General features: G+C 32.2%; 3 protein-coding genes across 5 annotated transcripts; 1 reads left to right on the top strand and 2 right to left on the bottom strand.

Moving 5' to 3' along the window:
• Window positions 1–1,554: 1,554 nt before the first annotated feature.
• On the bottom strand, window positions 1,555–7,088 carry LOC129877408 (uncharacterized). Of its 3 annotated transcripts, XM_055952906.1 has the most exons (10): window positions 6,855–7,087; window positions 5,995–6,049; window positions 5,173–5,208; window positions 5,038–5,082; window positions 4,290–4,373; window positions 4,020–4,085; window positions 3,765–3,803; window positions 3,238–3,337; window positions 2,349–2,614; window positions 1,555–1,985 (listed from the first exon to the last, which is right to left on the bottom strand). In XM_055952906.1, exons 1-9 carry the CDS (start codon window positions 7,040–7,042, stop codon window positions 2,451–2,453), a joined length of 777 nt encoding a protein of 258 aa, XP_055808881.1. In that variant the 5' UTR covers window positions 7,043–7,087; the 3' UTR covers window positions 1,555–1,985; window positions 2,349–2,450. The 3 variants fall into 3 exon arrangements, with proteins under 3 accessions (XP_055808881.1, XP_055808882.1, XP_055808883.1); XM_055952908.1 differs by lacking the exons at window positions 1,555–1,985; window positions 2,349–2,614 and adding an exon at window positions 2,890–3,007 and having other exon boundaries at window positions 6,855–7,088; XM_055952907.1 differs by lacking the exons at window positions 3,765–3,803; window positions 4,020–4,085 and having other exon boundaries at window positions 6,855–7,088.
• Window positions 7,089–8,153: 1,065 nt separating this feature from the next.
• On the top strand, window positions 8,154–13,809 carry LOC129875516 (uncharacterized). The gene is made up of 9 exons (XM_055950792.1): window positions 8,154–8,508; window positions 8,855–8,957; window positions 10,553–10,662; window positions 11,009–11,077; window positions 11,559–11,674; window positions 11,752–11,806; window positions 12,855–12,975; window positions 13,289–13,431; window positions 13,519–13,809. Exons 1-9 carry the CDS (start codon window positions 8,371–8,373, stop codon window positions 13,618–13,620), a joined length of 957 nt encoding a protein of 318 aa, XP_055806767.1. The 5' UTR covers window positions 8,154–8,370; the 3' UTR covers window positions 13,621–13,809.
• A 610-nt stretch (window positions 13,810–14,419) lies between these two features.
• Window positions 14,420–20,277, bottom strand: LOC129875515 (protein DETOXIFICATION 24-like). The gene is made up of 9 exons (XM_055950791.1): window positions 20,028–20,277; window positions 17,552–17,804; window positions 16,442–16,983; window positions 16,205–16,291; window positions 16,057–16,113; window positions 15,717–15,955; window positions 15,439–15,557; window positions 14,912–14,998; window positions 14,420–14,799 (listed from the first exon to the last, which is right to left on the bottom strand). Exons 2-9 carry the CDS (start codon window positions 17,798–17,800, stop codon window positions 14,722–14,724), a joined length of 1,458 nt encoding a protein of 485 aa, XP_055806766.1. The 5' UTR covers window positions 17,801–17,804; window positions 20,028–20,277; the 3' UTR covers window positions 14,420–14,721.
• Between the last annotated feature and the right edge of the window lie 5,365 nt (window positions 20,278–25,642).

The raw sequence follows: 25,642 nt of genomic DNA, 5'->3' as shown, positions 1-25,642 counted from the left end.
TCGCTTATCGGCTAGCCACGTGATCCTGTCAGTACACTATTGTCTCTGTGTACTGATACTATACTTGTTCTGTCTTTGTTGAGTACATGGCATATTCATCTACTATATAAGTAAATGGACACATAAACGAATATATGATCTATTAAAACTTTTATTAAAATTAAATAAATAATTATTCTATAATAAATACTATATCTAAACTCATGATTAATAGTATTTATCCCAATACACTCATACATATATATATATATTATCATCAACCAAATATTATACTAAGCTATGTACAAATGATTTTTTTTTCTTATACATCTAATCAAGTGAATAATTTTATTTTATTAACCAAGTTCATCAAGTAGTCTCCAATATATTCGACCAAATGCCTACAATTCGACGTCGATCATTTTCGACCCATCACAAATCTTCAATTCGAGTTCACCTATATGTACTTTGATTCAGTTTAATTATAAGGTATAAAAATTTATACTAATTAATTAGAACTATTATTTTGCCACTTAGCGAGATTAGTGATATATACTCTATATTTCTTTGACCCCATTATGCTTATAGGATTGGGAGAACATTTTCCTTATAGATTTGAGATTATTTGGATTTATAGTCGGATTTCGTTAAATTCTTGTGCTATTTTTCTTCTTTATTTTCTTTGCTTGTGATTGTATGCTATTAGTGAAACTACGATATTTCTGCAACAGTAATAAATAAAATAAATTGAAACTGCTATTTGTTGTAGTTTTCATGGATTTTGGATAATAAATAAATTTATGTTTAGGGGGGGGGGGGAATATTGAGTTCAGATGAATCTAATATCAGTAATTTTGATCCGCTTATCATTGTCCATGTTGGGCTGACTCCTTTTTTTTAGGCAAGAGGATCCCTACTGAACAAGATTAATAGCGGAAAAGGCTATTTTTTATAGGACCTGAAGGCTAGGCTAAACCTCCCTCAAAGTTCCTGAACGGAACTCCTTTTTAAAGAACTGTCGATATTCCCTTAACTGCAGATTCAATAGAATCGATTATGAAGTCGGAAAGAGAAGAGCGCCGTCTACTCATACGGTCAAAAGGCCTCCTCTTGTTCTCTTTCTTTCTCTCTCCTATTGACATAGCAAAGTCTGGTTCTATTGAGCGTGATACGCACCCTCTACCTCTTCCCTCATTCCTCGATCCACTTGTAAATTCTTGGTGTAATACTCACTCTTAAATGATTGGTGTAAGTATTCCTCACTAATCTGGTGTGATCAATCTCATCCGTGTAAGAATTAAGAATTCCTCTTCCAACTCGTCCCAGAATGGACGTTATGGCAAAGAACAAGAAGAAAACTAAAGGAGAAATTTGTCATCCACCTCTAATCGACATCCGTATATTTCCAAACTAATAGATGCTTGACATTTGTTTTCACATAAACTCTTATCACATTATCATGGTTAGTTTATAAAGTTACCTTAAATTATCTAACCTATCGAAATATTTTTACGTTGTTCGATGTATAACATTTAATCCAAACTACATTACTTCTAACAAAAAATAACAGATAAATTTGGAAGAGAGAATACACAAGTTAATCATTAATGACCAACTAAGATTCCTCTTGGAATTTAGATAGCAATTCTAGGGAAAATTTTGTCTAAATATATACATATGATATGAAAACTATTAAGAGTTCAATTAAAGTGCCATCACCAGCTGAATAGTTATACAAAACACAACAATGAAGTTGTGAAAGAGCAACTGATTTAGCAACCTTGTAATCTGGCATGTCTGCACCCCTTTCCAGATTTAGACGACTTGATGGACCGCAACACATACCCAACAGGTCGCAACTGACTGTAAATTGCCCACAGACTGAACTAACCAACACAGCTTTATTTTCCGTTTAACCATCTGATAACCAAAGTTTCACTGAAACCCACTAAGGGGAAGGTGGGTTTAAAACTCTCCCTACCGAAACCAGCACAGCTTAGTTTTTCCTGCACGGCATCAAGTCAAGGTTATACTGAGAATGAAATTTAGACATGCGAGATGCAGCATTCAAATGAAAGGTATGCAGTGTCTGGCTCCATGTTTGAGTAATAAGCAAGTGTATTTTTGATCACTTGATGTGGACTTATTCAATCGTGAACCTTGGCATCTATTCTTTACATTTGAGAGACATTTACATGGTCTTAATCTTTCTAGAAACATACAAGCAAGATAATAGACATCACTTAACACGGGACAAAAGGCAGAATCTTATGATACAGGCAACAATTGATACCAAAGGTTTATTGGGCCACAAACTCAGTGCATATCTAGAAAGTCACTTTAAAAGTTAAAAGCACATAATTGCTTACCAAACTTCAAGCAGGATGACGGATGGCTTAATCTCATTTCTCGTTTCTCATAAATCCCTGCAGTTCCATGAGGTTTCAACAAATCGAAAGAAGCATCAGCACCTAACATTCTGACCTTTCAACAGCTTGTTTACCCTGCAAAGCTGCATGGCTTGCAAGTTGATATATTTTATCGAAATTCTGTTGACTCATAGCCTCTTTGTCAAATATGGCATCGGATAGAACAACTGCTGATGCTCCCTGACCAATGTATTGCCCAATCAAATCTGTACCAAAACGCAACTATCCATCATTTCTCACAAAATGTAATAGATAGTAAATCTGCCAAGCAAAAGTAAGAGATGCAAGAGAGATATGATAGATTAGAGAAACAACAGATTCTCTGTAAGTATATATTACATACTGACATAATGAATGAAAATACAGATGATCAACCAATACAGACAGTTCGTCTCCACATTCTAAATCAGTTCTTAACAAAGTAAACTTTGATTAGTATGATGATTTAAGCACTTTTACACTCTTCTTCTGCATACTTTTTGCTGTCAGTAGCTCCTGGAACACATTTAAGTTTTCCTTGTCAGATGGAGAGAAGGTGGAAGAAGAGCCAAAGGCACCGGCCATATTGCATTGTTCCTTTCACTATCAACATAAGCTCCCTAAGAATTTGTTGAAGAACAACTTTTAGCAAAAACAACATTTCGAATTTCATTACTACCAACAGGTGAAGCAGATCTTTCAATTCATCTTCTAAATGAAAACTAGGGAACTTTTTGAAATGTCCCTAAGATGATAATTTTTGAAAATCGACTGATGTTTAATCTAAAAGAGAAGATTAACAATTAAAACAAGGGCATATAACCGAGAAATTTCTATTCAGATAACCAACCTATTGTTATGCCTTGTGATGCAACCATAGGGATATGAGAAAAAGGCCTTTTCAGAGCTGAAATGTATTCAACACCACCTAGTGCAGAGACGGGATAAACCTATGTAAAGCCAAAAAAAAGGAAGTTGTAAAAAGGTAACAGGATCACCACGAACTCAATTGTTTATCAAGCTTCTCTCATAGAGACAAATATATTTGGTTGAAGGAACAAACATGATGACATACATCACATATACTTTGTCATTGACCAATCCTATATTCTGGGGAATACTTGTAGGATTGGTTGGATTGGAAACATAAGTAAAAATTTATTCTTTTACAGAATTCAACATTATATGCCTGGACTAACAGAGGATCAAGTTCCTGTGGTTGACTGTATATAACAAAATTCTAACAAATACTAACTACATAGCAAAAGGAGTTTAAACAATACACATTATCCATCACATCCTTCCATAGGATAGAAACACAAGTTATTGTGGTAAACCATAGAGCAAGAGACAGACCGAAAATCAGCCATGACTCACCTTGACAATCTTGGCACCTGCACTGAAAGCAGATAATATCTGCAGGATCATAAAATAACTGCATTACTCCCTTTTGCCGTTATAATCTGAATATTTTCACGACACGAAGAAATCTTGTCGATATTCAAGAAATAAGCTTGTCCCCAGTGGTGGGATACAGACGGCATAAAAACCACAGCACTTGGAAGCAAAATCCTGATATCTTTTTCTGTTCTAAGATCACAAGATGAAATGAAGACCAAGATATTTCAGTACCTCCGTGGAGGTCATTACCCCAGGTATATAAAGAGCTTCACTCTCTGAGACACCAACTAGAATATCCTGACATAAAGGAAAAACATGCAAGAATCAAGAAAAGCATTCTCCATGGTCACAATCACAACTACCATTTAGGCATTCACGACTACATATATATCCATTACAGACATTCGCAGGTAACAGGAACTGATCTTTGTATAAGATATACAATTAAATAGACATTTGGATTTGGCATAAGATCTGAAAGGTTGAAACACCAATACATACCATAACGGTTGCAGGACTCATAAGAAACTTAGCTCCAGCCTTTATAGAATCTTTGGCATCTTTAGCCTGTAATACTGTTCCAACCTGCAAACATAGAGAAAGTGTGTTTACAATTACAATTGGTAGCCTGTCCTAATTATGTTTTACACATAGTCCACAATACACAAAGTTGACACTATGATATTAGGATGTTTCACATGCCCTTACTGTTGGCACACCTGCTTATCCACAGACAAATATCATGCCTCGAGAAAGTATGTCTTGCAAATCAAAAACAAAGAATAACTACTACGAAACTAAAGTTTGAACTTAAGTCAAGGTGAAATCTAAAAACTTTGGAATACAATAACAGAGGAACTGAAAACCCACCAAGAAGTAGACAGATTGAGGATGTTGAGACTGAAGTTACGCCACTTTTGATGGGCGATAAAGGGAGGATATGGTAGAAGGGGAAAGCCAAGGAAGTGTAAGACTCTTTTCTCTCCTCCGAGAAGTAAAAAACAAGTTTAAGTAAAGTCGGGGTGGTTCCATCCCCCATCCCCAAACAAGAAAAAAGAAACTAGAAAAAAAAATGAAGGAAATGAACGTCTTCTACTTCCTTGCAGCTACAGCAGACACCCAACAAAGGAAGTTCCCCCACAAGAGAGGTAAAGCAAACAAGTTCCTATTCTGCTTTCCCTTCCCTTCCCTTCCTTTTCTTTGAACCAAAAATAGTGTGAATTAATAAAAGAAGCTAGTGAATACTTACTCCAAAAGTTTTTGTGGGATAATCATGTACTAGGCTTCTTAACACCTGCATAAAGGAAAAGAAGCACATAAGTTTGCCAAATGTTTACTGCTTTCCAGCATGAGAAAGAGCAAGCAACTGCATGTCTCAAAGTACCTCAAAAACATCTGGAGTGGACACCACAATTTCCAGCTGCAATGTTAAAAGATAAAGACTATCAGAAAACCTCTTTATACTCTGAATGAAATATTCATTCAAAAGGTGGAAATATCCTCGTAACAGAGAGAGAGTAATCACGTTAACATTCAAGGAAAAGAAGTAGTGTGCAATAGCAAGATATCATGGCATATGGAGGAACATGCTGTTACCTAAGTTTTAGGTTTTGCTAAGTCCTGTATCTTCTCTCATCTAAAAGCCTTGCAACAACATCTTAATCCTTTTTGTCGAAAGAAATGAAAATAGCTTACCTATATTCTCCAACTTGCAGTTTTCCAGTACAAATAAGTGTAGCGCGATTTTCTCTATATTAACTAATAAAATGATAAGTGTAGAAAAACACATTGCAGTTGATATTCATTTTTCCAAGTCAGGGCTATTTCAAGTACAGAAAGAAAATTCTAAATCTTAACAAACATCTTATCATATTGCAAAACCTATGGAAGAACCAAAAAAACATCACAATACTTCATTAAAGAGAATTTGGTTTTATAGATGCCAAATTTTAAATATAACGAACAAATCATGATATATGTTAGTAGTAGTTGCCCACGATATAACAGCCCAAGTTAGTGTCCATCTTTCCCTTTTGGTTAGTCAAAAAGTACTATATTCAACTTGCATAAAAGGAAAAGATTTATTTCGTATTCTACAAATCATGGAGAGTTTCAACTCTAATTTCTATACCTACATCCAGTTTAACTTGGACAATGAACTTGGGACGAAGGAGTAATCAGTATTATCAGATAGATTCAAACTTACAGCTGAAATTCCACCATCCAATGCAGCACGTGCAGCTCGATTTGCCAGGTCTGCACTAAACAACATGGAAGGTGCAACTTCACATTTGCATGTCTTTTAAGGCATTTTGAAATGGAAAAAAACAAAAATTGGAGTGGAAAATGTGAAGTAACACAATTTAGCTAGAAAGTACAACTTTTTTCCAAGATAAACTATGCTAATATCCAAATTATAAGACACTTATACCAGAAAGTTCAACTACCAAACAATAATCTGCAATTGAGAACTGAATCCTTATAATAGCATGGCGAAAAGCTCTCCTTCCCTATATAATCTACATTAGTTGGCTTCATAGCTTTACCTTTTCGAAACCACCTTTTAACCATAAATTTAAAGAGAAAAATACCCTGTTACAAAAGTAATCACTCTGAAATAAAAAAGACTCCGGAGGAATAAGCTAGCGTTTAGCCATAAATTTTGAAATTTTATCTTCAAATATCAATTTGATCAATTATGAAATTCTGATGTTCAAATATTTTTCAGGGCCAGCTTTGAGACTTCCACTAGCAAAACTTCAAATTTTTCCAAGTAAAATATATGTCCAAACATACTTTAAATTCCAAAAATAACAACTTTAAAACTAAAATTTTCAAGTTTCAGCTTTGGTCAAATGGGGGCTTAAATAACAGAAATACTGTAGTTATAAGGATAAATATAACAAGCTTATGGTAACTAACACTACCAAGAATTTGTTGGGTTAACACAAACTTACTACTTATATCAAACTTTATTCAAATTTCAGAGCAGACCCAGTTCAGATTTCACATTGATTAGCTTTATTTATCAAAAATTAAAAAAAGAAATGTTTAAAAAAAAGTTACTTTTGGGCTCGAAGGCAAGCGATGACTCCAGAATTTCGAATTTCCTGCAGGGTTTTGTTGGCTAAACAATTGGAAGAAACGGCAGAAATTGGCTTCTCAATCGAACTACTACTGCTGCTGCTGCATCTGCAAGAAGAAGATGGCTTTTGAAGATATGTAAGAGGTAAACTAAAGCTTGTAATGGCCATGCTTTCCCAATTCCCTGCACTGGCAAAAGCAAAACAAAAAATCCGATCTTATGGAATTGTTTGTATGTATAAACAAGACGACAAATTAGTATTGGCACGGATTTTTTGAAATTCGTGTAAATATCTAGATAAAATAATTGAATTATTGAGATTTTTTTAGTATTTAAAATAATTAAATTATTCATTATTTAAGATAATATTAAAAAAAAAATCAATTTTAAGCTTCATTAATTAAATTTCAAGATTGAGTTCCAAAAGTGAATTAAATAAGTAATGAGAGTTAACATGGAATTTGAAAAATAGAAAAATATGATTAATTTATGTTTTTATCTTTTTTTCTTAATATATGTGTTATATTTCAAAAATTCAATTATTTGGAATGAGGGAGTAAAAGATAGTAAATTATATCTCTTGTTAATTTAACTCATCAAGTTATTATAAAAAAGTTAAATAAAAATAAAGAAAGAAGCAATTTTTATAATATTTTCGCTTCTAATATATAACAAAATCTTCAAGCTCAGTCCCGCCTCTCAAGATCACAAAACTGAAGAGCTTGTTTGAATTGACTTATAAGTCGTTTTTAATTTTTTTGAATATTTGATTGATTAACTTAAAATTATTTTGTATTTGAAATAAGCTCAAAAAAATAATTAAATTTGTTTAACTTAATTTATTTAAAACAACTTATAAGTTAAAAATAATTTATAAATCAAAAAAAAAAAAGTTGAGCTACCTAATTTATTTATTTTTAACTTATAAACTGCTTAAAATAAGTTACGTCAAACAAATTATTAATACCAAAAACTAAACCTTTCACTATGAAATAAAAACAATGATTTTAGTCCCAATGTTGATTCTCTCGCAAGGAAAAGAAAGGTATGATAAAAATAAAATATTTAAAGTTAAATTATTTTGAAATATTAATAAAAAAATAATTTTTTTCTAAACAAATTTATAAATTAGGACAGGAAAATATTAAAATTAAAGTTGACCGAATGCTTAAGCTTGTTAAAGCTTTCTCATTGGCGTATATTGATCACCTATTTCCTCCCTTAATTCCTAAGAAAGAGACAAATAATAAATATATTACATAATAAAATAAACAGCATACTAATATAAATAAATATACTGTAGAAACTAGAAAGAAATAAAATTGTCCAAACGAAAGAGGTTTTTCTTGGCGTTTTCTTGAATTTTAGGGGTTTTGAATTTCCCCTGTATCGAGAATTTGGGGATTTTCTTGATCTTTTTGGGTTTCAGTTGCTGAATTTGAAGTGGGGTTTTGAGTTCTTGAATATATATATATATATATATATATATATACACTCATGACATCAACTTTGAGGAGAAGGCTCCATCATGGGGATGTTGGTGGCAAAAAGAATGAACATTTTGATTCTTTGGGCTCTGATGATGGTTTGAATGAGCCTTTACTTGGGTATCAGAAATACGATGACAGTGATCAGGTAAATTTATGTTTTTTTTTACTATTTTAATGTTCTTATCTTCTGGGATTTATTTGATGATACTTGTTTTTTGGTGTGTTATTTGAAATTTCCCTTTGTGGGTTGCCCTTTATTTGTAAGTTTTTTTGTTGATAATGTGTTGAATTATGTTGCTAAAAGTTTCCCTTTTGGGGGGTTTTGTGCTGTGTGACAGAGAAAATTTGGATTGGATTGTGAAATGGGTTGGAATTTATTTTGCTTTTTGTCGATAATCTTTTGAGTTATGTTGCTAAAAGTTTGTGCTTTTGGTATTTTATGTTTTGATAGAGAAGATGTGATTGTGAAATGGGAGTTTTTTGAATTGTAGGTATGTACGCTTGAAGATGTATTGGATGAAGGGCGAAGGCGGGAACGTCTGCACTGGACGCTGCTATTTTCTCATCTGATTTCTCAATGGGCGCAATGGTTAGGTGTGATTTCGTTTGTTTGTAATTTTGATGTTATGCTCTTTGTGCATGTTGTGCAATGCAATTACGGTGTGATTTCATATATTTGTAATTTGATGTTATGGTCTTTGTGTATGCTGTGAAATGCAATTACTTACCCACACCTAAAACTACTTAAAAGATAGAGCATCACAACATTGTTTATTTTTCCCACTTGTGGATTAACGACAGATGCTGAATGAGTAGAACAGAAAACCTCATGTGAGAGGTTAGAGTAGGAGAAGAAACACTGAAGAAGTAAGAGTAGGTGGAGAATCATACCTTTGGTTACTTTTGGTACCTTATTAGTTGTTACGAGTCCTAGGTTAAGAAACGATTCAGAGGCCATAGGGAAATAGAAAAAGAGAACATGACAATTTAGGGAGATATGCAGGTTCCTTGAGATGGAAGAGAGCGATGATGGTAGGCTTGGTGAAAAGCCTTTCTCTAAATTTTAGCATCTTTGATCTTTCTCCACATACTAAACCTCAAAAGGAAGATATGTCTATGAAGAAGATTCTCAATTCTGTTTTATGCACTTCCCAAACCTTTTATTCTTTTTGACTAGTAAATGCAACTCTCCATACTGAACATAGTGTTGGACCAGAGGAAGGAAATATCTCTGATGGAATATAGTTCAAGAAAGCTGAAATGTAACATCTAATTACAACCTAGAAAATGTTATAAAACATATGTAAGACTAATATCTTAGTCAACATTGGACTCGGGATTCTTGTCCTTGCAAAATTCCAACTTAAGGGGATTAGCTTCTCTTGGATAAGCTAATGGAATTAAATTAAATAGACCCCAAGTGTTATTCAGAAACAATATTGACTTATTAAATCCTAAAAAACTGGAAATTTTTGGCATCCATATCCTGCTACAGTGCAGCAACAGTGCCCTCTTTATTTGAGCTCATTCATTTTATATTTTTTTTTGGAAAATGGTATGAGTAAGTAGTACAACCCTTATAATATGCATCTATACTGGCTACGAGTAAAAAGAACTAAGGAAGTTAACCATCCTATCTACTTCTTGCACATTTCCATTTTCATACCAAAAGGCTAAGAGAGTATATATCTATGTTTTAAGGTACAAATATTTCCTTTTTCCCTTCAAAGTATCTTTGATTTCTCCTCTTCCACACACTCCACCATATAACTGCTAGTGCAGTGTTCCACAACTTTTCATTGCCTTTTTGTAGTCCTCTTCTATTCCAACAAAGCAATTGGTCTTTTGTGGCATGCACCATTTAACTCCAAGCAAATTCAAAAACATGTACCAAATCAGATTTGTGATTCTACAGTGGATGAATAAGAACTTCATATCTTCTGCACATTACACATCTGAGCCCGTTCATTGTAATATCAAGTAAATTAACTAATTCTGGATAGACTTCCTTACTCTTTAGAGTGTATTGCTTGAAAATTTTTCCTTAGTCTTATAGCATCCATCTGTATCAATACCTATTTGTTTGTACATATTTAATTAGAAAATTAGAATCATCAAAAATATCTTCTTGTTTTGTTTTAATTTTAATGACTTCAAAATTTCTTATTCATTCTCCATTGATGTTGCAGCAAATATTGTCTTTGTGTCTGGGTCACTTCTTGGCCGGATTTTTCCTTTTGCCTCAACTCAAGCTGGATCAACAGCAAATCCTTTACCTCCTTTACTTAGCCCTTTACAGGTAATACATGAGGATTGAAGAGCAAAATTTGTAAACTTTGATCACCTTTCATTTGTGATATATGATAACTATCTCTGCTGAAATGTTGCTTAGAGCTTTTCGAATCCAATCTTTTTGCTGGACTGACGCTCTGCAGGGGTTTGACACATGAAGATTTTGTGGTTTACCTTGTGATAATTTATTTGGGTTTGTATTGTCATGTCCATCACTTATATCCCCATCCAAAAAGAATCAAATCCATTAAACTCATCTGGCTACCTCCCTTACAGCCTTATTCTGTTTCTCCATCTATTGATACATTATTCCAGTCATTCCTGTCATTGAATTCTTTGACATTTGATTGCAGGAAGCAAGGCTCAAACATCTCAAGCAAAGGCTGGCGATCCCTTTTGATGGTTCTTCCTCGGATCATCAAGTATGTAAACTTTACCCTGTGTTTTTTTAAATGACTTTTTCTTTTGGGGTCTTCTTTAACACTGGAAAAATTTGTAGAAATTACAGGAATGAGATATTGACTTTTGTAGTTATTCTGCTCAGTGCTAATCAATGGACAGTTCAAATTTATTAATCTGAAAGCTCCTTTATCAAAATTGTTTAAGGTTTCCATACCAACGTTTTTGTGGTTCTCACACTAGGTGGTTGACTTGTTATGAGAAGCTTTCATGACTTACCATGACTTCTTTTCCTCGTGACTTGTGATCTAAAGAACAACTAAGTAGAATGAGAACAAGCAAGAGCATTACCTTAGTTTTGGATTCATGATCAGAAAATTGAAAGGGGAACTTCAAACTGCTATTCTTTAATTGATCACATATATTTCTGCTTTTGAGGTAGGAGATAATTATATCTCTAAACTTGTTTCATGAGATAATATAGTCTCTTGTATGTGTGGCCAGGATGCTCTTAGGCAACTATGGAGGTTATCTTATCCTGACGCGCCTCTCCCTTCTCTTAAATCTGAGCTTTGGAAAGAAATGGGTTGGCAAGGATCTGACCCTTCAACAGACTTCAGGTATATGAGAAAGTGTATATTTGATTCACATTTTTGTTTTTCTGTTGGTGCTTATTCTAAGATTATGAATGTTCCAGGGGTGGAGGATTCATATCATTGGAGAACCTTATCTTCTTTGCCAAGACATACCCGGTTCGTACATCATATAATTTGCATGGTCATTGTTCTGATTGGAATTGGCTTTTCAATTGTGTTCTGAGACAGTCAATCATATGTATGTCTGTGCAAGTGTTATGTTTACGTTGAATTGTAGACTCTGCAGAGTGCGGATGCAAGTGTTATGTTTATGTTGAATTTTAGACTCTGCAGAGTGCGGGAACTTCCCTCTGGGAACGGAACTAAAAAAAGGGGAAATAATAGAGAGAGAGGATAAAACCTTCATGAGTGAAAAATAGGAATGGAAAGAGAAGTGAAATTTGGTAGGACAACTAAAACAAAAATTGCCAGATCGCATCCCCTGGTTGGAAGAAGACTCGGAATTCTTAGCTAGCATGGCTAGATCCATAAAAAGTTTATTGGCTGAGCTGAGAGCATTTTCTTCATCTCCTTTTACCTGCCTCTCACCCATGCCCATTACATGCTTTGAAGCCTATATGGTACAAATAATGCTAGATGATTGTTATTGTATTGGAAAAATGTCCTACTTTACACCTCTACTGTACGAAACTTAGTTTTATCCTCTGCTATAATTTGGGCATTCATACCCTTTCCGTTAGAAAATCATCTTGTATTTGCCCTTGACTTGAACAGTTCTCCAGCGTGGACTGGGTGGGCCACGTGTCAAAATACTTCAAGGAAAAGGACCGTTAAGGTCCAGGAATACGACACAGTTTGTTTACTGCAGGGGTATGAATGATCCAAAGTATAACTGAGGGTAAAATAAGATTTCATATTGTAGGAGGTATTTATGAACCTTTCTCCTTTCGCATTTCATGGACCAATCCATGTTTTTTGGAAGTTCATATATTTGATTCATCTTTTTTCTTTATGGGAATTTGGTTCCAGCTGAGCAATATATTTGATATTTGGACACTTGTTTTGTGTTTCATGAAGCTTGATGTATATAGCTGTTTAGAAAAGCATAATTGAGTTCACTTGAGACCAATGCTCTCTTGTCCTGTAAAGCAGGGAAGTAAGTTTTTCATTAATAATTTCTCCCTGGTCGCCTGCTCTATTACAGGAATCTTTCCGGAACTTATTGCACAAAAGAAATGGGAACAGATCCGAGTGGGAGTATCCATTTGCTGTAGCTGGCATCAATATATCGTTTATGTTGGTCCAAATGTTGGATCTTCAATCAGGTATGGAAAATTCAGTTAGAAGTTAGTGTCTTTAATGTTTTTGGCTGAGAAATAGATGGTGAATATTTAAACATTCAACAGCTTTCAATACATCCTTTCAAATAAATCAAGTGGTGATTAAATTGTCCTGAACTAGTTATTCTGAAAATCTAATGCGTAATCATATGCTCAAGAATCATCATTCCTTCTAATGACATAGGAACAATTAGTTGGTCTCAATGTCCTCGTGTATCATATCTGTCCTTGATCTGCTCCGCATGCATGTTAGAAAAGTCTTTCATCTTAATCTTCCCTCTTCTTGTTTGAGTGGCAGGGACGCCTAGCACCCTAGCAGGTATCCGCTTTCTAGAATTACTCAGTGAAGACGACGTGGCATTTGACAACATCTTTTGTATGGCCTTTGAAATGCTCGATGCACAGTGGCTAGCAAAGCGTGCATCATATATGGAATTTAATGTTCGTAACACTTTACTATTCCATTGGATTCTTTTCATCTATTTACCTTTACCAACACATATGCTCCTTTTGCTTTCCTTTTCCTAGGAGGTTTTGAAGGCCACGAGAGTGCAGCTAGAGCGTGAGCTCGCTCTTGAAGATACCTCCAGTGTAAAAGATTTACCTGCCTATAATCTGTTGAGGAGATAATTTAGCCCTTGGTTGCTCCAATATGTTAGTTTTTTTTTTTCTTCTAATTTTTACACCATTGTTACCCCACTTTATATGATGTAAACCATGTTAAGATTCTCTTTCTTGGAAATAAAAACCAAAGTGCATTATGTTGGCTGGAAAGTTCTGTTGTACATAATATGAAAGATTTCAGAAATTCATCAGAGAGATCCTGTGCAAAATTAGGACATAAATTGATCATAGAGATTTCACCAAATGCAGGAATATATGGCACCAGCTATTATTCTTGTAGTCCATCTATACTCCACTCTTATTAGATTTGCGTTTTATACATTTGCCAAATACCAACTTGTTCTTGAGTTTATGGATTTAGGGGTCGTCTTGTATGTGTGATCAAGATAATAATCTCGGGTTTATCCCACATTTTGTTTGAGGTATTGGTTAATTTCAAAATAATTTTATCGGATTACTATCACATAAAGAAAGTGGATAAAATAATCTCATAAAATTTAGTTTGCTTATCTCATCCCGCGTATCAAAATTAGAGTGAAGTAGGTCTACTCCAATTTGTCATCTTGCAACAAATGAGAGATTTGTTTCACCTTCAATGCATAAAATGGACATAGGATTTGATTTAATATTCAATGTTTAGCTCATGAGGTCAGAATCAATTGATAAGACTATTTTTTTCTCTCAACCAATGTGGACATACAAACAACCTACACTCACCTGGAGGTTGAACATTTGAAGTATGAACAGTATACTCAACATTAGATAAATCAACAATATGGATGAGTAATACTGACGAAAGAAAATGAATATCGAATCTAAATCAATTTCAAAATATAGCTTAGAAATTCAACCAACCACTACATAAAGATATAGGCAACCTTACCTCTACCGCAAGTGATTGTTTCCGATAGGTTCTCACCCCACATGATTCGACCAAAGGGAGTATAGTTTATAAACTCCACAACAATAATTTGAAGGATTACTAAATCATCTACTAGAGGTGAAAATTAGAGTTCATAATCAAAAAATACCACTAAAAAAAATCAGAGCTCGAATTGTTAGCTAATTAACCAAATATACGACAAAAAAGTTGCAGGCAACAAGTTCTTAAGCTTGATCATTTTGATTAGTCTCATCAGAAGATTTCAAGTACCATCGATTAAGTCGTTGTTTGGCTTTTGATACCTACAATATAAATTTTAAACACTCATAATTAGAAATTAGCATGATGTTTATAAGTTAATTATACACCAAAATTTTTGCATATATTTGAAATTTCGATTAATTCTAATATTACCTCTGCATCCCAATCTGTTTTCCATGTCATGTAGCATAATGCAGCTGATTGAGTAACTATTCCACATATCATTCCAATCCATATACCCTGATAACAAAAAGAAGAAATCAGAGATGGCAAATGAGCGAATCTAAGAAATAAACGAATCATAAATAATTCTGGATTAAATATATCATCGGTATCCATTTGACACTATTCAGGTCCATTTCATTCCAATACTAAACAATCTCGTACATTAAAACAAATTAGGACTTCTAATGAGGCACTCTAAATCTCACACTTACCTTAAAATGGACATAACATTTTCAGATAATATATGCTAAATAGAATCTTATTTCCCCAATATAAGCTAAGTTGCATTGTGGCAGACTCTTCGAAAATGCAAACAAGTGCATATCAGATCCTCCAAAAGCAATCCGGTTTTTAAGGGACAGAGTGCGGGTAGATTTTTGAAGAGTCCGAACAACATAGCTTTTAAGTGCAATACGGAAGTCTATGAGAATCTTTGATTTAAGTGAAATTTTTACCTTCACTTGAAGATGAGCCACATATCCAAGCAAAGCTCCAATTGGTACTCCAATCAAATAGAAGCAACACAAATTTATAATTGCAACTGTGCTTTGTAAACCTGCTCCTACTGCCACACCTGATCACAAAAATTTCCTAGTGTCAAGAAAAACTATGAAACACATAGAAAGATCATAGAATAAACTTCATGTGTTCGGGTCAGCTATTGTACATTTTCTATAACATTTTGGACGTGTTTAGTAACTTTTTCAAACTTCGCAACTTTGTCTTGACTTACCTGAGAGTACAGGATAAATGCTATTGAGCAAAATGGAGAAAGCGAGTAAAGTAGAAAGGTCTGCCACACTGTCAGCGACCGCCTTCTCGTCACTGAATAAGTATCCGAGATTTCTGCCAAAGATCAAGCACAGAACCCAGAAAAACAGCCCGATTATAACTGAAGTGCTCACTAAGACTTTTATGGAGAATTTTGCAGCCTTAGCATCTCCTTTGCCGAGCTCATTTGCAATCCGGACACTGTACGAGCAAACAAGGAAAGAAAAAAGAGTTAAGTGGCTAATGGCTACAACACTAGATGGAACAAGATATCGATGATTCATAGGGAAAAAGTCGCATACCAAGCAGCTCCAAGGAAACCAAGGCTTATCATAAACTCCCATCCATTGATATTGAGGCTGCAAAATTATTTTAACGATCAGTATGTTCATCGTGCGGAAAACAAAATCCAGGAAAAAAAAAGTGAGAAAGAAAGAAAGAAAATCTCACCAAATAGAGAAGGCTGATATAGCAACCTCTGCATTCTTCATATATCCCGCCAGCAGGACTAGAACAGCATTATACCATAGCTCTAAGCTGTGAAAACAACCAAAAACAAGAATCGATTAACCCCTCAGATATGAAGCTAATTTCAGATTATAAAATGTGTTTCGTGAGGTTCAAATTTGGTAAGACTAATGATAAAATCATGGTTGACAAGAAAATGTTAAAGGAAAAGTATTTTACCAAACCATGACACCTGAGGATATTGAGAGCTTCACGACAGGTAGTACATCTTTCAGAGCTGCTAATGAGAATCCTTTCCATGTGTTAGGGCACCAACCTCCTAAGATGTACACAAACTCTCCAACCACTACAAACCACGAGGATATGCTCAATGCTATCATAGCACCAGGAACTCCATAGTTTAGCTTGATAACCAGTAGCCATGACAACGGAATGTGGATCACAAATTGTATTATAGCTAGCCATGCAATAATCATATTCTTCTGTTGTGCTTGAAGGTACATCTGGATCGTCAAGCTAAATACAAAGTTGTAGATGAAGGGAATGAACCAGTAGGAAACATATCCGGCAGCATCCGCGACTGATCCATTCTGGCCGAGTAGCTTAAAGATTGGAGCAGCAAAGATGAAAAACGGAAGCAATACGGTCAATGTAATGAAATCAACAATCCATGATCTTTGCAAGTAGATTCCCATCATATGATACTGTCCTGCTCCATATGCTTGCCCACAAAGCGTTTCAGTCGCGCTTGACATTCCAATCTACCAAAATAAACAGGAAGTTAAGCAACTGGGAAAACTAACTAAATAAACTAGCACATTACAAGTCTCGAGTTCCCTAAGTCAAAACTCCAATTTCTCGAATTGCGTGACCATATCATCTAAAAACTTAAGCCATTAGATAGAACACACCTAATTGTATTATGCCTCAACATGCCCCGCCATGTATGGACCTAATTTTTTTCTTGGGCCAAATACATGAAAATTTTCTTTTGCTTTTTGGGTGGCCGTGAGTATTCAAAACTAGGACTTCTCCCGGCTCTAATATCATCTTGAATTGTGTGACTATCTCATTTGAAAACCTAAACTGTTAGACAGACACATACATAAATTTATTCTGTCTCAACACAAATGGCATGTGGCTGTCGGATAATCCTTTACGTTGTTTACGTGATAATCACATAAGTTTCTCTTACTCTTTATCGACATTATATTATTGTATTTGCATTCATACAATGTAGTGCATTACTTCTTCAACCAACAACGTGAACAAGCATGTGAGATATGGTGAACATGGTACATGTTAACAAAGCGACAGGAGCAAACTTACCAGTATACCATTGACGAATCGAACAGTGAGAGTTTGTACAAGAGCATAAGCAGCAAGATCTAATTCACTAATGTGTCCAATGAATGATTGTGTGACCACTATACTTCCAAATGAAGCTACTCTTGATAGTACTCCGGGTAATGCAACTCTCCATATCTTCTTTGACTCATCGTAGATCCTCTCTTTTAAGTTTTCATCAACCTTTTCTACTTGAGAATCAAGTAGCCTCTCTTGCACACTGTTATCCATGGCTCTGCACGAAATTAAAAGGAAAAGAAAACTCAGGTTAATCCTGAAAAGAGTACATGCATCCCGGGATTCTCTCCATCTCAGAAGTGGATACCCCTGCAAGGATACTTGAGTACGACTATGGCTATGTTACGTAATTGCTAAAATAAGTAACTAGCGTGATATCTTTTATCTCAAAGGCATTTTAGAATTGCATCAAATTTATGTTATAGTTGAGTGATAGAGTATAGCTCTGAATGCATATAAATTATGCAGCTCAGACTCTTCAAAATGTCGACGAGTGCTTGTCGTATCTTCAAAAGTAGTGAATTTTTAAAGGATCCAGATCGAGGCTGACATCAGTTTCGAGAGAGTCTAGTAACATAGCAAATAAGAAAGTTTCACAGCAAGTTGGATTAATTGAAAAGGACAACTAGGCCAAACAAGAAAGAAGAAAAGTTAATTTTTAGTCCATACCATCAACTTTTCTATTAATAACTTGTTACAAAGTGAAGTTTCAGATGTAAAATAGTTTACCTTTCAAATTAAAGGTGTTCTCCTTTCTGAAGTACACTTTCGTAAATTAGCAGAATCCAATTATCATATAGAGCAAAAATGTACTACTACCTTGATATCATTTTATATGATACTCTTTTTTAAAGTTTGTTTGAAAAAAAAATGATTTCTTTCTATATTTTAAAACTCATTAACTTTAATTTCTTATTTTACCCTTAATGACATGCTTTTCTTTTGTGATGAGTTTTATAAAATATCTAGAGCAACTGAGTAACAATGTTCATCATTAATTAACAAAGATTAGTTTATGAATGGAAAAAGAAAAAGAAAAAAAAAGTAAAACTTGGTGCAAAAAATGCCACGTGCGTTGGCACAGATGTCACGTGATGCCAACCATATTTTTTTTTATCAAGATTGAGAAAGCTATAAAGACTGACATATAAAGATCCCTTGGATTGTATCATCATGACGTTGCTATTGTAAAGCAACGTTTTCTATTATTGCTGTGGACATTGATATTTTGATTGAATTAGCAAAAAAAAAATAGTAATATTTTTATATAGAAAAATTAAAAAGTTTTTCGCAGAATTTATTTTCGATCATGTATTTTACTAGTAATCTAACTCGGTAAAAAAATAAATTAGAAAATCATATTCTATAACATAAATTTCTCTGGCGATGAGTAAACCTTTATATCTAACTCAACGCCCTTGTGGATCCTACCACATCACTAGGTCTAGGACCACTTCTTTTAATCTTTTTTTATTACTTCAAACAATTTTAATCATACTTTTGTTATCAAGTTGTTTTCTATTTCAAAGAAAAATGATATAGGAGACTTTCTTGGTATTAGGTTGCCTGAGGGCTTAAAAAGTTGAAATAGACAACTCCTACGTATAAATGTACACTTCTCTGTGTGGACAACAATCACAAATAATTAAAAACAAATTTATATCTATCGTCTAATGAAAATAAAAAATACTTAATAATCAAACAAAACGAAATACTATACGTCAGCTCTTGCCTTTAATGGGCCTTCACAGCCCAAATTCAATATTGTCTTTTAGTTCGATCAGCAAATTTAATTATAATTTTTTAAATAAAAAATAATTAAAAAGAGACTAACACAGAAAAACAGATATTTTTTGGGAAAGGAAAAATGCAGAAGAGATTACTAATAATAGCATTAAACTCTTGCCAATAAATTGAAAATTTATGTAGCTAATCATCCAATTCAAAATTTATGTAGCTAACCAACTAATTGGGTAATTAAAATTTAATAGGCATTAAACTCTCACTAATAAATTAAAAATTTACGTAGCCAACCAATTAATTAAGCTATTAAAAAAAATTTCCCTCCCAAAAAATAAAATTGGCTAGAATCAATAGAGCTACTAAAATTTTCTTCCCTCCCAGAAAACTGGGTAGAATCAATCGAGCTACTAAAAATTTTTCCCTCCCGGAAAACTGGGTAAAAAAGGGGGAAATAGGAAATAGAAAATTATAAAACAAAAGCACATAAAGTGTACTCTGAGATTTAATCTTAGAAGAACCAAATTTCATAATCAAAATCAAATATAAGCTTTTGATCTAACGATTTTCCAAGAGGAGATCAAACAAAAAAGAAAATTAACAAATCTGAGAGCAAGCAAACAAAAGGGAAAAGGGGAAAAGGAAAAAGAAGAAGCTGCAGATTTGTTTTACTTTATGGAAGAAAAGGAGAAGCACTTACATTTTGGACTGATCAGTAGATACTATAATATGCTTTTGCTTAAAGCGATTCCACTTTTAATGGAGAATCTACAACTTTCTGTACATTCGCCGGAAATCCTGTCGCCGTCGTGTAGAAGACGGAAAGCAGCGGAGCTACGCTAGGAGTACGGCGGAGCCACCAGATTCTCGGAGCGAAGTGGCTGCTCCGATTTGTAGAAAAGTGCAGCTTATTTTCACAGAAGGAAATATGCACTATAGTACATATTTTTATAGTGATTTTACTGGGGAAGTGACAGTTTTTTTAAAAAAAATAAATCGTTGTTTAAATTTAGTTAAAGGTAGCCAAAAGTTTTTTTATTTTATTTTTCATCCTCGCATTGAAGTTTCAATTAAATTTAAAACATGCACAGCAAGGTCCATTTAGAGTTGACGCTTCCAACAGAATCAAAAGTAGAGCAGTCTCACCATTACACCATAATTTATTTAGTGTAGCCAAATATTTTGAATAACACTACAAACTAACTAATGTTTAATATGAATTTGAATATATATTATTATTTTAAAAAATATATATAAATTTATATATATAAAATACATAAAAAATAGTAATATAAATTATGATAATTAACATTTAAAGTATTGTTTAAATAGTAGGTAACTAAGATAGAGGAAGTGTTCATTTTGTGTTTAAAAAAAGTCATTCATCAATAAAAATTATGGGATAGTGATAAATATTCATTCATTTTTAATGAGATTTCGAACTTGAATAGTCATTATTAAAAATCGCTTTAAGTCCAATGTGGAACATCTTTATTAAGGAATGTATTAGCCTCAAAGTGGGATATCTTTGTTAGGGAACGTATTATCTCAATATAAAAATTTTCAGTGTAAATTTAAATATAGTTGGACATAGCATTTATAAATGATGAATATTATTTACAAATTCATATTTGTTGTATAATTTATCCATTATTTATTTTCGAGTTGAAATAGAGAATTTAAAGTTGAAAAGTCGGTTATGAAAAGTATTCAAGTGGAGTAATAGCTTGTTTTCAGACCACAAAATTTTATTTTATTTTCGAGTAATATCTGTTTCCAAACAAAATTGCTTCTGAATATTTCTTTTTTGTTTTAAAAGTCTCTTCTTTTTCTTTTTCTTTTTTTTTTAATAAAAAAGTTGTAATAAGCTTCTTTGCCAAAATATAATATGGTATTACATCAAAATTTAAGCTATAATACCTAATAGTGAATATTCAAAAATGGTAAACATGGCATCATGCGTCTTCAGTTTACCGAGGATATGACTATAGAGATGAGGTTTTAGAAATTATGAATTGAAGCAAAAAATTAGTTAATAGTTGAGCGTTCTTTCATTTTCACACAGATATAATAGGTGTGTGGGTTTATTTGTACCTACTATCTTATCAATATTATTAGCACTATTCTTATAATTTTTTGTGTTTCAGTTGTCGCATTAGTTCATTGTTGTTATTAGGGCTGCGTATTGGTCGTTTCGATTTGATTTTGAGTGTATCGGTTTGACTACTTGGTAATTGGTTATCAACATACTAAACCGCTATAGAAACATTAAGATATTAACTTATAGGTTATCGATTTATTTGACTATTAATTATTATCGGTTTAACTATTAAGATTTAACACAAAAATTATTGAAAATCACTTTAAAACAAGATAACAAACCAAATGAACCATGCAATGAGTTGACAGATGCATCTTGATCAAAAGCAAACACTGAAGCATTGTAGAATAATCAAAAATTTGAGACAGCAAGAAAAATAATATAAAACCAAATCCTAAGTTAAGGACTTGATTTATCGAATGGTATAAGTATAATTTAGTAATTTACTATTGGGTTATCGTTTAACCCGTTGAAAAAAAACCTCAAACCATTGAGAATTGATAATCTGATAATTATAAAAATCGAAATCATTACCGAAACCTCTAAACCAAAAACTGATAAACCAATAACTTTTTTTCAGTTCGAATTATCGATTTCGATTATGTTTTGAATAAGTTGTTACTGTTCTTTTTCTGCATATTACGTGCTGCTTTCCATAATGCTTTATTTCATTATTTGTTATTTCATTTACGTATTCTCTTTTTAAAATTATTTTCCATAATTCTTTATTTCATTATTGTTACTACATTTATTTTCGTATTCACTTTTCCAAATTTTTATTTTCAAATGTCTTAGATGATCTATCAAAAATAATATTTCTACGAAATATGAATAATATTTTGTACACTTTATCCTCCTTGTACATCACTTATGGAAGTATGTGGAATATGCTGTTTGTTGTAAAACTTATACCAAAAAGTATTATTACTGAGCAAATTAAAGTTAAAACATTATGTTTCGAATAAAATGATTTAGAGCCCGTTTGGATGGGCTTAAAAAAAGTAACTTTTATGTATGAAGTGCTTTTAGAACTTTAAAGTGCTGAAAGTTATTTTTATAAATAAGCAGTTGAGTGTTTGGATAAAAGTGTTTAAATGAGGAAAATTATGTGAATTTTAGGGTTAAAAGAATAAAAAGGGTAGTTTGGGAATTTAGTTAAAATATAAGGGATATAAAAGTAATTTCCATGGTCAAAGAAAATGACTTTAAGCCCTTAGGAAAAAAAAGTTAGGAATCCTAACTTTTCATTTTTGACTGACTTTAAGAACTTTCTGGCTTAAAGTTAGCATTAGGCAAACACGTCCAAAAACTAAAAAGAGGCTTTAAGTTGATTTTGACCAACTTAAAGTCAATCCAAACGGGCTCTTAGTATATGAACAAGAACAGTAGGAGTATTGCTTTCTAAACCTAATTTTAGCACGATATAAAATTCTCAAAAAAAGAAAAAAAATGTTAGGAAGGAGAAAAATATACCTTATTCAATTGGAACTTATTTATGAAGTATTTAATCATCAAGTATTTACTCATCAAGTATTTAATTATCACCCACATAATCTAAAAGTGAAGACAACTTTGACCATTTGGTGTGTGAATGTCCCAACTACCACAATAGTACTTTTAGAAAGAGGAAAAAGGAAATTATTATGAAATAAAAAAGCAAAAAAGTGAACAAGGTTTATGAGAACCCTAATTTTCTAGTAAATTAGAAACTATAAAAAAATTATTGAGGAAAGAGATAAAATTAAGTTGGGATAAAAACTTTATTATTATATTAAATTGAAACTTTAAAATATGTGTTGCCCACTTCACTTACAACTTTAAGGTAGATAATATATATAAAAAAACATTCATTAAATGACTCGAACAAGAGAACTTGTGGGGTTGAGTGGTGGGTCGGTTTGATTTTATGTATTATTTTATTTAATTTATTAATTTTTAAATATGTTAGTTTAATAATTAAATTAATAAGATATCGATTTTGATTCTATACAATTCGGTTGTCGGATTAATTAATAAAAAAATATTTCTAAAATAAGTATATAATTTCTTTAATAATTTGACATGACAAGACTATAAAGTAACTTTAAAGTGTAGTAGTAAATAACATGAAAAGAATTATACAAGTGCAATATAAATAAAAGAATTAAGACAATAATGTGAATTGAAGACCAAAAGATAAATATAGTAACCAATAAAATATTGATATTTATATTTAATATTTATGTAGGGGTAAATTAGTAAATTAGATATGCCTTAATAAGTTATCAATTTACCCAATAACCCAATATTAAAAAATCAATATCGAATCAATAATTTGATAAATTTTTTTATAAAACCATTAAAAACAATTAACTATTAATTACAATAACCCAATAATATTTTTTTGATTTGATTTTTAAACACCCCTACTCATGGGACACTGTTAACAACAAACAATAACGTAATATGTGTGTAATTTTATGCTTCTACTTCTACTTTGTAAACGTAGGGAGGTTAAAAATAATTTGATAACTGAAATATTCTCAAAAAAAATAACATATATGCAGTTTTGTATTTTTACTTCTATCTTATAAAAATAAAAAAATATTTTTAATAGACGAAAAATATAATAAATTTTATATGGAAAAAATACAATAAAGTATCAAAATAGTTATGCTAAACATAATGGAGAAGACAATGATAGTAATGTCACGATGAACCTAATGGAGAAGATAATAATAGTAATATCACGATAATCGAATTAAAAAAGAACAAGTAATAATAAAATTAAAGAATAAGTTATTATGTAAATAATGATGACAATATTGATTATAAAAAAATACTAGACAATGCAATTTCCATATCTTCTTATTTAGAAATCATATCCTATCTAGGGTTATGTGAGACAACATCATGCTTTAATATTTATTAATTATAAAAAGTTTCTCTTTTTTTTTTTCTAACATAAAAAAGTTTCTTCTACTTCACTTTACCAGAGGATGTGTGAAATTATGGATCTATTATTGTAGGAAAGTAAAACGTTTGAGACACTTTTCATATGTTATAAAAGTTTGTGATTGGTTGGTTTCACACATAGATAGAAAGCAAAAATATCTCACCTACCATAATTATAATTTTTCTCAAGGTTGTGTTTGGTTTAGAGAAAAATATTTTTTTAATTTTTTTTATATTTGATTGGTCAAATTATTATGCGGATAAAATTCTTAAAAAATAAAGAAAATGACTTTTAAAGTATAGGAAAATAAGTTCTATAAGTAATATTTGAAGTTTATTGCCTCCTTTTTTACTTAGGCAATACCACACTTCCACCATTTCACCATATCCGTCGTCCACTTCGTTCCGATTTGTTAGATTGCATATAAATCATTTTAAGAAAGTCTTTTCTTACGTACTTATCAAATATTTTTAAAAAGTGATTGCATTATGATAAGATAAATAATTAATACTTGCGCAAACTAATTGAATTTATGTAATCAGAGTCCAAGACATGCACGTACCTTCTTGATTGTTTTCTTTTATAAAAGAAACGCATATTTCTGAGAAAAAGACAAAAGTATTATACACAGCTGAGTAGCCAAATGTTGGTAACAATAATAAAATAGATTTTTTCTATATTTATTTTCTCTTTTCAAAAAAGCAATTATTGGGGTAGAGGAAATAGGTCAGCGTATTACAAGGTAGTAATTAAACCCTCATGAGATAAAATCACGAAAGTTCAAATAACCAATCAACTAAATTATTAAAATTTTCAATCAAGATTCTCTATAAAAAAAAATCAATATATTCTTTCACAAGATTCTCTATGTATTTTTTTATTTCAGAGAATTATTGTTTTTTTTTAAAAAAAATATGGAGTTAGGTAGGAATAGTTAAGCATACAGAGCAGAGAGACGGCTTACTGTTACTGTCAGAACAAAAGAGAAAATTAATTACAACTAATTAAATAAAGAAAGAATATAAGTGGAAAAAGACTTCCCATAATTCACGGCATTTGATTTGTTTTTCAAATAAATTAATTTTTGGTCACGTGGCTGCTTTCTGACTTCATTTTTTTTTTCTTCATTGATGTTCTGTGGTCAATAATACCCGACTTTAAAATTTGATGCTGTTAAACTTTAAACTTTATCTTTAACCTGTCTGAATTGATTTATTTTTAAATAGCTTATAAATTGAAAATTATTTATAAATTAAAAAAAAAATAGGTGCAGGCTATT

The sequence above is a fragment of the Solanum dulcamara genome, chromosome 12 (genome assembly GCF_947179165.1).
Source record: "Solanum dulcamara chromosome 12, daSolDulc1.2, whole genome shotgun sequence".
In the NCBI taxonomy this organism is placed as follows: Eukaryota; Viridiplantae; Streptophyta; class Magnoliopsida; order Solanales; family Solanaceae; genus Solanum; species Solanum dulcamara.
This window is presented reverse-complemented; position numbering and strand designations above follow the sequence as displayed.